Source organism: Helicoverpa zea, chromosome 9, assembly GCF_022581195.2.
Source record: "Helicoverpa zea isolate HzStark_Cry1AcR chromosome 9, ilHelZeax1.1, whole genome shotgun sequence".
NCBI classification, from domain to species: domain Eukaryota; kingdom Metazoa; phylum Arthropoda; class Insecta; order Lepidoptera; family Noctuidae; genus Helicoverpa; species Helicoverpa zea.
In genome coordinates, this window is record NC_061460.1 from 13,139,979 (window position 1) to 13,152,607 (window position 12,629).

The window sequence follows — 12,629 nt, forward strand, 5'->3', positions numbered from 1 at the left end:
TAAAAATAGGCGTTTGTATTTAATACTTTGACATGTACATTTCATAAACATTTCTGCAGCGACAAACACCGATTTCAAGCGTGCTCTTATGGATTGACTAGCATTGAGTAATTAAGCTCTCATTATAAACTAAACTTAATAATTGTTTAAAAAACTATAGTTCATCTTTTTGGGCTTGCACCTTTAGATGGTCTTCCTTGATAAAATCAGCTGCTCGTTCAGCAATCATCATAGTAGCTGCATTAACGTTGACACTAGGTATCGTCGGCATTATACTCGCATCTACAACACGCAGGTTTTTGATTCCGAACACTCTTAGCCTGCTGTCCACTACAGATTCAGGGTCTTTAGCTTTGCCCATCTTAGCTGTACCAACAGGATGATACACATGGTAAGTTACGGTTCTAGCCATACATTCCCAATAATCTTCACTTTCAAACTCAAACCCATCGCAGTCTGGGAATTTGATCCTTTTTATTTCCGCTTTCATATCTTTGAAAGTTGGCGTTTTAACAATCTCCATCACTCTTTTAACGCCCTTAACGAAAATTTCCATGTCACGTTTGTCGGTAAAGTACTTCGGGAAAATCATTGGATGTTCCATCGCATTCTTTCCTCGCAGCAGAATTTCTCCTTTCGAGTGCGGCCGGCAGAGAGACACGAAGAATATGAACATTTCATTGTCTTTATTAAAGTCCACAAACTGCTTGCAGATAGTTTCATTGAACGAAAACGTATTCTTACACATAGAATGTATGTATGAAGTATTTGGCAGGAAATAGTTATGATCAATTTGCACATCAGGTAACGATTTACCGTCAGGAACTGACAAGAAAGCATTTATATTGGGCTGATCGTAATTCGTAGTATACGGTCCTGTCTGATCTATCAAGTATTGAGCAGCAGCCTTTTGGAAGAATTCTTCTCCCCTCCTCTCTGCTCCTGTGTCCACTGTCACCGGAATAGGTATGCGAACATGATCCTGAAGATTTTTGCCCACCGGTAAGTCACTTACTACCGAAATATCTTTTTCTTTTAGATGCTCTCTTGGGCCGATACCTGACAACATCAGCAATTTAGGAGTATTAACCGTTCCAGCGCTTACTATAACCTCTTTTGTTGCGAAATATGACTCCACATCACCGTACAAAAGTGAAAGTCTTACGCCAGTTACTGTTTTGTTCTTTCTATCAATTTCAAGTTTATTAACATAGGTGTACTTCATAACTTTCAAGTTCTTGCGTTCTCTTACAGTATTGAGAAAAGCTGTAGCAGAGGTTACTCTTTTACCCTTGTGGATGCTGCCTCTAAGTTTGCCTACACCCATCTGTGTTGGTCCATTTAAGTCATCCAAGTACGTCAATCCCATTTCTTTGTACGCATTAGTCAGCCTATCAGCTATGTCTCCATGGGTAAAGTTAAGTTGATCCACAACAAACTCTCCTTCAGTTCCGTGTTCCTTTCTCAGTTCTGGGTTATTAAGAATGAAAGGATCTACAACTTTTTCACTCTTTTTGAAGTACTCTTTTAACGTAGGCCAGTCCCAGCCGTCGTTGTCCTTAAGATGCCAGGTTTCATAGTCGCCCTCGCTGCCTCGCATGTGAAGATGGCCGTTAATGGCTCCCGTGCCACCAAGAGTTTTGCCGCGTGGCCAGAAGAATCGCTCGTCGATGCAACCTTTGCAGCTATTTTCATCTTGCTCCGTGTAATATTGGAAAGTGTTTCGAGTCCTGTGCGTATCTGAAGAGAATTTGGGAATCTGCAAAGAAATTAAATGGCTTATTATCGTGACACAATATCTTTTCTTGTGTTTGCTAAAATTAAAGTTTGTTACTTACAATGCTTTCCATGGGAGGATCTCCGCCAGCTTCTATGAGCAGCACCTTCCACTCCTCAACTTCAGACAGCCTGTTCGCCAACAATGCTCCGGCTGTACCGCCGCCGACGATGATGAAGTCAAATCGGTCGCCATCTGGAAACAGATATACAAGGCTTTACGCGCTATGGACACTTTTGTAATATATGACCAGACATAAACATGGACAACACTTTTTAAATTAGCTGGGAAAGAGAGAAACGTCGTAAGACTTGTAAGTACTTGGTTAATTGATGTAAGGTGTCAAGAAGTAGTTCTTTGACTCATTCTGCTAATTACTCCTAAAGCACAAAAAAATGATAAGCTCTCCTCTACTTCAATAATATAACTCTTGCTTAATACAGTTAATCAACTCACTTGTAAGTCCATAAGAGTAGTCCATAGGCCAGTTCTCTGTGATGAGGCACTGGGCAGCCAGGAAGTGCGTCACCAGGTTTGTGAAGGCAGTTCCAGCGGTACCCTGGCTGTAAGCCTGGCACCCAAGCGGCAGGCACTTCATGATATCTGAAACAGGTAAAAAAAATTGATTTAGTATCTTTTTTTTCTACATCTATATAAATAAAAACGAATTGTTGTTCGTTAGTCTGATAAAAACTCGAGAAAGGCTGGGCCGATTGAGCTGATTTTATTTTTAAAATGTTTGTCGTGGTCCAGGGTAGGTCTAAACGGTGAGCAAATAAGGAAAAGGCGGTACGAAGTTCTCCGGGTCAGCTAGTATGCAATACAAGTAGCTCAACTCAACAGAAGTGAAATTAAAATAGGCGAGACACATAGCTTTTTGACGTATCGTCAGCGTTTTAACACCTGTACGGAATGTGCCTGTGTTCCAGATGAAAGCAATGTAATACCTAAATGTTATTGCATAAAAATAAAAAAAAATCAGCTATCAATGCAAGAATTAGGTTAAAACCAGTCACTTAAACAGTACATAAAAATCTCTTTCAAACTGTTAAGTCTAATCTTTGCTGAGATTAGAAAAACATATATCTATAAGCATAGGATATTCCACTTGGCAAAACCCATTAGTTTCTTGCCATGACTGTAATTCCTGATAAGGAGACAAAAACGATTGATAAAAACCTAATCAATATCAAGTTATCAAAACTCATTGACGAATATACACACCTCCTGTTATTTAGTAGCTATAAATCAAATTATGTTTTGATATCAATTTAAAAGAGTCGAAGAATATACATAGATCTTCAATCACTAAGCTAATAACTATAAAAAAAAGGCAAATACAGATCTATTCTATTTTATGCACGTCGTCATCATGACTTACTATAAAAAATATATATAACAAGTACGTACATATAATCACTCATTTTTATCAAGTCTTCAAGACTTTTTCTATCTACACTACAATTCCAGCTCCCTGAATTTCTGTGTCTCGTCTGTAAGCCACACCATAACAAACAATTTCTACTCAATCTCGGGCACGAAATAAATGGGACCCATTAAAGAAATACTGGCTTATTTCTTCCACTGTTCACACAACAAAACACAGCATTGTAAGACGTGAATTCGCCTCTGTTTCCTCTGAGAGGTCAGACAAAGGAACACACTCATTATGCTAAGACAAGCCCATTTGTGATCAACTGAGACCAATCTTCTAATTGAAGTTTAAAATACAGAATTTCAAATTAAATTACAAATTCATGTAACAGCTGTAAACCTTGGCTTTAGAGAATTGGTACTCATAAATATACATAAACTTGTAGAAAGGTATATCTTTAAATACAGTAAATCTAGTTATTTAGGCTACTTAGAACCGTCTAGGAATTAACCGAATCGACATAATCCTGGGATTATTAGGCCTCTTTTTCACACACGCTATAATGCTGTAAATATCTTCGGTAAACTCACACGTAGACACGGCGATCAGTATTGTAAGGGCCACTAAAAAGTACGAGTCGTGAACAAGAGCTCTTAAGTATGCTCTTAAATAAACTCAACACCAAAAATGCAATAATATTTTTCTTTAAACTATTCATTGATTAAAACGTGTACTTACGTGTTTATCCCGGCAGAATAAATAAAGTAACTAAGTTAGTTCCGAGACGGGTCGTACCAACCGACCGACTGACCGATACGGCTTGCTATCAATCTGGGGAAACATTAACTATCTGTAGCTTAATATAAGTAATACTTATTCGATAATGGTGTTTTCCCAAATCCGATAATTATTACGGTTATGTGTTAATTTGTGTGTTTTGTACGTTTGTTTGTTGCTTTTTTACATGACTTTCACTGAGAAATTATTTGTTTCAGAAACACGTAGATATTGTTTCTGAAACAGTGTTTATAAACAATTGTTTCTCAGTGAATACATGGGGCTATAACCTATGACGTGTTTTTGTTTCGGCGTATTTTGCGATCGCCCTGAATTACAATACCTATTTCTTATGTAGCTATTGACTGTCTCTATCTTCCACGACCGAAGTTAACATAGTGTTTGCCACATATCTACTGCTACCGACTGCCAAAAAGTGACAGTCAGTGTTAATATAAATGAGATCTGGGAATAAGGACTAAACGCGCTTCTTGAGGCACACAAGATTCTGTATATGTTTAACACAGATCCAAATCCAGTATCCAATATACAGACGAGTAGAATTAGCAAACGCTGCTTTACCAAGATCATTCAGCCCACGCGAATTTTCCCTAGTTCTGTAATTAACTATAATAAATTATTTCTTATGGCAAACAAAACATAGGCATGTTAGTAAAATGTGTAAAATATTTTCGAAACAATGGTTTTTTTATCTTTATCGTTTTATGAGAAAAAGCTTTTTAGACACTCGTAGGCAATGAAAAGGCCTTTATGCAACTAATGCGTTTAATCCGTGGTTTAATCCCAATAGCATTTAACATCAGACATACATACCTATGATTGAGTTTTTCGCGTATTTTGTTAATTGGCCCTACAAACAGCGGGATGGCAATGTCAGATATGTTGTCTATTTGGGACACGAATTGTTTATGAGGAACTGAACTAATTTTGTGAATTATGTTTTTATATTAATAAATGATTTTCCGCTTTTGAAATATCACAAATAAAGCCTGTTGCTAAGGAATTCTTACTGCAAACTATTGATGAAAACTATTAACTTTAGCAGAGGTACATCTATCTTCCGTAAAGGGATAAAAATAAAAGGCTTAGGTATACAAACTATACTAATCCACAAGAAAAAGCGCTTCTTCCGAAACTAATACATAGGATCCAAAAGCTATTTTCCAATGATTATATTATTACACGTGTCAATCCAACAGCTTTCGATCATTTACTGAGGACTTGAGGAGCTAATCCATCATGTAATCCACTTCATAGGGACATAAAACAAATATTGAAACAAACGCTATAAAGTGCTTTTAAACTAATTGTCACGGTATGGTTGAAAGTAGCATTGACGTATGGAAACGACTTTGACTTTCAACCAAGTACGGCCAAGGGTGTGTTGCACCTTTTAAATACAAGCTGTTGATTTGCATTTGTGCCATACTTCAGGAGGAGGTCGTAAATTACGTAAATAATCGATTGGAATTACAGTAGACGGGAAATAGCTAATATGCACTGCTTTTTTTGTCATTGTAATGTTGTAGTATTTCAGAAGTAATCCAATTTTATGAATGAAAATTATGAATGATCGTTGCGTATGCTTTGTGTTTGCGTTAGTGTGAGAGGGCAGCACGTTTTTAAGGCCAGTAGCACACGCACCGAGTTTGGAAACGGGTAGGTGACATTGACGAATTCCCGAAAAAAAAAAACAAAAATTTTCGTACCAATTTTTTTGTTGATTTGGGTTGAGATTATTAGTATAATTACGTCCTTGACTATGGCACGGATGCAAATCAACAGCTTGTATAAGGATTACCAAACCATAACCAACCGTCTAATCGCCGATTTGACCAATAAGCGGTAATTTCATGGCTGGTTATCTAGTTAAATGGTGCATATTAAGAGTGGGTTACCTAATATGGCAGTGGGGATAGGCTGCTAAATGACTTTACATAGTCTACAAATGGAAGATAGAAAGCTAATGTGTTACTAATGTTTTTCAATTACATGATTGATTAAGAGAATGTTATGAGCCTAGTTTAGAGCGTTGGGGGGGCGTCTAGTTGGCGGGATGTGTGGTTTCGATTATTAGAATTGAATTTAACTCTATTGCCTACTTTTACTCCCTATTGGTTGGAGTAATAGTGGATTTTGTTGTGCCCACAACATCAAATAACCTACCTACATCTTAATATAAATAATTTCTCTGATACAAGTAGATAAATAACAAGTGACAATAAATAATTGTATATACCTTACGTTCTGATAACTGTTATCTAATAAATACTACGTTATCTTAGGACACGTCAGTTTTACTAATTATATGTTGCAGAGGAGATAGTAATGCTGCTTGCATTATTTTCTTGTCAATAAGGTATTTTGCTTACCAAGGTATCTTGGTTTCACTGGCATGCATCAAAAGTATGTTTATCTATACCTATCGTCTTTTTACTTATTCGTTCAATCACTCATTCGGTATTAATTAATGTCTTCTTTTGATATGTCTGCTTCATTATTGGCAAATCGTAGGTAAGTCGATTTTGATGCTATTAATAATTCATAACGGGCAAACCATGTATGACACCCTCTCTAATACCTGTAAATAGAAAGAAATGAATGCCTACTTAATCGTAAGAATTTAGATAATAAAATAAATAAATAAAATAAAAAGGTTGAATTTGATACAGAATGTTTACAATCTTTGTAACTACAGTCTGCAATTATTCAACTTGTCTTACGACAAAGGCCTCCTCCAGAGTTTTCCATTCCGTTCTATTTTTGGCTGTACGACTCCATGCTGAATTATTAAATATGTAGAATTTAGATAGTAACTTAAAAATGCGGTAATGTTTACTTACATATCTTCATAGTAACAAAAATTATAACATTTTTACCTTAATATAAATATGTCTATACCATTACCTAATTCCAAGGTAACAGTCCATTTCAAATGTATTAATTTTCCAGTCTCGTGTTTTATTATTAGTAAAACCTTCGTGTACATATTTACGTTATCATATTGAATTCCCAAATATTGAGTACGTTGAAATATTTTCTAACAAATACTGGCATATTTTCAGCATTCCATAAATAGCCGTGTTCCTAAAAACCGCAAAATTTTGCCACGCTTAATCATTTCGTAGAACGTGAAAAATGTTAAGGATACTTATTACTTACATACAACGATTTACTCTTCTTTTCGTTCCTTTTTTCGCTTATAAAGAACTTAAAAACTATTAAAATTTTGTAGGTAGGTACAGGGCAGTTTCAACCATACCTAATCATCAGACCTCTACAAAGAAAGGAGTCTTTTTACACGAACTTTCATCATCATCACCACTGTTTTGATCCCAATGTCTCAACGCACATGAAGTCTTACCGTCATGAAGACATTTATTCATGACTCAACACCAAACAGACATTCTCGTCTCATAGGTTAGTCAGAAATCCTTTAGTTTTGAGTATCTCAATTTTATTACTGTTATCGACAAAACTATGTGAAGCTTTTCATAATCAGGAATTAACCCAACTAACGAATGTCTGGTTTCAATTGTTTTTGCAATCGTTGATAAGAAATAGTAGGTATTTTATTTTCAGTGAGACCAGTTTTCCGAAATTCATTTAATTTGTAACAATTACCCACCTACAGTCCGCAGCGCAGGTAGATAGTTAACTTGCAGCATAGCTATTTGGTCTAAATAACAGTTAACCTGGAGGCTAATTGCTAAACGTATCGATTTAGGTCATGCAGTTGGTATCACTAGACCGGCAGTGGTAACACACGTGATTGCTCTCTAATTATTATCAGCCGGCCCGAATGGCGGGAACGGCGGCCATCTTGTCACCATCCCTTTATAGCTTTCACTGATCGTTTGCACATCGGATAGTGTAAACATTGTAGTTAACTGCTTCGGGTAATTAATTGGCTTTGCCTGGCTTTTGAAAATTAGCTGTAAAGTCAACAGTTTTACAACATCAGATCATTTAGAATTTTTAATTAAAGAATATTGTTGCAGCATGAGTTTTTATGTAATAAATGTTTACATAGTTTTGGTGCATCGGTACTTCATACATACGATATTCAACACATTGCAATTGTTCAGCTGCTATAAAGATTTCCATTCTCGAAAAGCTATATAGGACTCAATTGGGCACGTTAGTGAGGATAGATAGATGACACTCAACCGACGACCAAGTGGGCCTAGATTAGTCTGACGATTGGCTAGGCTGGATTAAGCAATTGGCCTCGAAATGAAACAGTTCGGTACTGATTGCAGTTGGTACCTTTTGATATATCTTGGTATTGGTATGAACTATTTTGACTTTAGCTTCAAATCAAAACTAGTCTAGTTCTAGTTCAAATCGAATCTACATCAAGCAAATCGCAATATTTCCAGGAAATATTTTGCCTTAAGCTGTGCTTGCATTGCAGGCTGAAAAATGATAGACAGATTTAATTAAAAGAACTTCGAGACATCTCGCTAAAGCATGATGTACCTACCTACGCCACATACACAGGTATAACTTTTTTTTTTTTTTTTTAGCGACGTAAAATCATCAAATGACCCCTCCCGCTGTGGGTTAGCAGCGGTGAGGGAGTGTCAGACTCTTACTGACTAAAATCGTCGTGTTCCGTCATAGGCCTTTTATGTACCAGGGCCGCGGTATCTCTTTCGAACAACCCGCAGCCCCGGCAGGCCTTGGCGCTGCTGGGCCCCGCTGGGGTTGCTGACATCTCTTTGAGGAGCGCGTGGAACAACGCGCGCCGTCGACACGGGTCTGTTGTCTAGAAAGACAGAGGGACGATGAGCCACCCGAACTCACCGCCCACAGACCCACGCCTACGGTGGCCGGGAGTCATCTCGCGATACCCGGCGCCCATGGTGTCTACCTGGTCCAGCGCGGCGGCCGGGATGAGAGGTGCGAACTCTCTGGCGTTCCGCCTCCTCCTTCTCGAGCATGACCGCTTCGCAGAAGGAGGCGACGGCATCCCATTCCCTCTCGCCCCGGACCATGGCCTGAACCAGGGCCGGACGCGAGAGGTCGCCGCCGCCCAAAGCCTCGACGAGGACCCGGCGGTGCCCTTCCCATGCGGGGCACACCTGGACTGTGTGGTCCACCGTGTCCCCGGGGCTGTCCGCACAATGGTGACACCCGGGCGCCTCCTCACGACCGATGCGGTGCAGGTACCTCCCGAAACAACCGTGTCCGGTGAGGACCTGCGTCATGCGGTACGTGAGGGCGCCGTGACTCCTCCCGAGCCACTCCTCAAAGAGGGGACTTACCGCCACGATGGTGGCGTGCCCTGCACTGGGTTGCGACAGTCGCTCCCTCCAGGCCACCATGAGATCGCGCCGGAGCTCCGCCCGCTGCGCGACAACTTGCCGCGGCAACGGGGTTTCTCCCCGGCGCTGAGCCTCCTCGCGCCAGTCGTACAGGCGCAAGAAGACCCTCGCCTCCAGATCCCACGGTGGCAGATACACAGGTATAACTTGATTAAACTTGATTTGTAACCCTCAATGCAAAAATAGGGCTGTTGTAAGTTTGACCGCTTTGTGTTTGTCTGTGGCACAATAGCTCTTTAAAGAATGAACCAATTTGGATGTCTTTTTAGATTATTTACTTATCCTATCGTATGGGCTTTATGTACATTGGACACTGTAAACACGAGTTAATTTACAAGTCTACTGTAAACATGGAAGACGAGAGCCTTGCGCTAGGCATCGCCAGTTTGTAATGCATAAATCTGTATTCCGTATCGACGCAGCGTTCCATAGGTGATCGTAACGCAAACATCTAGGTATTGCATGCATGTAGCTTGTGAATTCAGCCGTAAGATTGTGCTGCATGTCTCTATTAATATTCAGACTAAAGAATACAAACCCAATTCAAGCTTATGTTAACGGCATTTGTGTGAGTGTAATACGCACCCAGCCTATGGCGGGTATCCGCTTTCATTAAAATCTAGAAAGTTTTCTTTAAAAATCCACGAAAATACTTTTAAATTACTTACGACAAGAACTCAACGAAAGAAAACGTGACATCCATTACCTGAACTTTTGGTATTTTGAGTGCAAAATGGCAAACAAAAAAACCGTAGAGGCTTTCAAATATATTCTCAAGTATATGAACCGTGTGCCAAGCTCACGATGCTGCATCGCTGAGTAGAAAATGCATAAAGCATCAGGTAGCGAACCTGCGAACACGACGCTTTCATATTTTTATGAGATCCCAACACCTATTGATGGGATGGTCTATATTTTTATGAAAAGTTGGTTTTTGTTTTAGTTACAAAGTGAAGTCAATTAAAGTTTGTTAACAATGTCACTGTTAAACATGGCCAAAACAGCTCTAAAAATACTTTGTTTCCATATCTCATACCTTTGCGTGGTTACTTATACCTACTGAACCAAGATTTGTTTTATTTGCTCCTTAAATACCATAATATTATTAACTAGGTAACTACACACTTCTTTGAGTTCTTCTTACGACCCGTAAACCACGCTATGAGTTATTAAAAGCTGAAACTTTACGGTTAAACCCCAAACTAATAGACAATTTCCAATTTCTTAACCGCTTTACGGTCGGGTACATTTTATAAGGTCGGATAGATTAAATTATCAACTTAAATCTAACTTTAGCGCGTTAAGACAGCATTTTACGATAAACTTTCATATAATCTGATTATTTTTCCCTAACTTTTTTTTATTAACTAAACGGTTTCAATTACTTCATAGGAATAGTTAGCTGCGCCAATATTAACCCCGATACTAACTCATTTAATAAATCAATCTATATCAGATGGTGTATTTCCTGATAGACTAAAAATATCCGTAATCAAGCCAATATATAAGAAAGGTGATAAAAGGAATGCCTCTAACTATAGACCGGTCGCTTTGATACCTATTATCTCCAAAGTTTATGAGAAAGTTATGCATTCAAGAATACTACACTTCATAAATAAATTTCAAATACTAAAAAAAGAACAGAATGGTTTTCAGAAAGGTAAATCTACTACCCTCGCCGCATTTTCATTGATCAGCAAAGTTATCAAATATATAGATGACAAAATACCAACCACCGTAGTATTCTTTGATATGTCAAAAGCTTTTGACTTCGTATCACATGACCTACTATTAAAAAAGTGTGATAAATATGGCTTACGTGGTAACGCTAACAATTGGATTAAAAGCTATCTCACAAACAGATCACAATTTGTTGAAATAGAAAGTAAGGGCCACGATATAAATTGGACGACGTGCCAAAGCACGCAAATCGAAAATAAATTCGGGGTTCCGCAGGGTAGCATTTTAGGACCACTGCTTTTTCTTATTTATATAAATGATCTCCCAGACGTAACCAACTATACCTGCACACTTTTTGCTGACGATGTATCGGTAACTATACCTAAATTAGAGAAAAATTATGAGGAGGAAATCAACTGTACAATAAATGAAATAGCCAAGTGGATGGAAAATAATAATTTAAAACCTAATGTAGACAAAACAAATTACATTCAATTTTACAATAAAGATGAAACTAAAACGAGATTAAACTTAAAATTAAATAAAAAACCATTAAATAAAACGGACAAAACCACCTTTCTAGGAATAGTTCTCGATGAACGATGTTCGTGGAGCGGTCATGTTGAAAAAGTGTGCGGAAAAATCGACAGATTTGCATATGCTTTGTGGCGATTAGGTAATGTTTCCACAAAACAGGCGACTATGCAAGCCTACCATGCATATGTCGCATCAGTATTAAGATATGGTATTTTAATATGGGGAAACTCGGTGCATGTTGGCAGAGTCTTTATCTCACAAAAACGGTGTATAAGAGCTATTTGTAATGTGGATAATTTGACATCATGCAAACCACTTTTCAAACAGCTAAAAATTCTAACACTTGCCTGCATTTATATAGAGGAAGTTTGCAAATTTACAAAATTATATGAAGATGTTATGTTTAAGAAACTTGGTGATGATTGCACATTTAACTGTCGATTCCCAAAGAAATTAAATTTACCATTTATGAGAACCGAATTGTACCGTAGAAATTGTTACCCAATGTGCATTCGAATATACAATAAGCTACCATCCCGCATTAAAGACCTACCGATGAGTAAATTTAAGAGGTCCCTCAGAAATTGGCTTATTGATAAATGTTTTTATACAGTCAAAGAGTACCTAGAGGAGAAATAGTTATAATGTAAAAGGATTGTAGGTACTTTCTTAGCTATTAGATAATAGAACTTAAGATAAATATTTGCATGACTAAATTATAAGTCGAATATAGTGAGACCATATTATTTATTGTATCGACCATCATATTGTACCTATATTCTGGCAAATAAATAAATTTCATTTCATTTCATTTCATTTCAATAAAAATGACGATCTTGTTGGCGTATGCCGAACTAATGATCCTGGGTTGGATTTCTGGTACGGTCAACATTTGTGTGATGATCATGTTTCACGGGCCAGTTACCATCTCAAAGGGCTCAAATATACTAACCTGACGCTCGAGGTCTTATATCTATACTTATTTACGCTACAAAATATTTAAAATGCTGAACTAAGCATTATTCAATGGTGTATTATTTAGAGTTTTATTTAGCTAATACACTGCTAAAGCAAAAACAAAACGTTAACAGTCATTTGCATTTACTGTTGTGAAGCTGTCAACACTGTTATT

General features: G+C 37.8%; 1 protein-coding gene across 1 annotated transcript; it reads right to left on the reverse strand.

Annotated features, from left to right (window-relative positions):
• On the reverse strand, positions 1 to 4,012 carry LOC124633413 (ecdysone oxidase-like). The gene is made up of 4 exons (XM_047168626.1): positions 3,891 to 4,012; positions 2,234 to 2,380; positions 1,839 to 1,972; positions 1 to 1,759 (listed from the first exon to the last, which is right to left on the reverse strand). The coding sequence occupies exons 2-4, from the start codon at positions 2,373 to 2,375 to the stop codon at positions 155 to 157; spliced, it is 1,881 nt and encodes a 626-aa protein (XP_047024582.1). The 5' UTR covers positions 2,376 to 2,380; positions 3,891 to 4,012; the 3' UTR covers positions 1 to 154.
• Between the last annotated feature and the right edge of the window lie 8,617 nt (positions 4,013 to 12,629).

Coding starts and splice junctions, on each gene's coding strand:
- LOC124633413 (XM_047168626.1), bottom strand. CDS start 2,375: ATGAAGTGCCTGCCGCTTGGGTGCCAGGCTTACAGCCAGGGTACCGCT. Junction 1,973..2,233: donor CTACTCTTATGGACTTACAA/GTGAGTTGATTA, acceptor ATCTGTTTCCAG/ATGGCGACCGATTTGACTTC. Junction 1,760..1,838: donor ATCCTCCCATGGAAAGCATT/GTAAGTAACAAA, acceptor ATTTCTTTGCAG/ATTCCCAAATTCTCTTCAGA.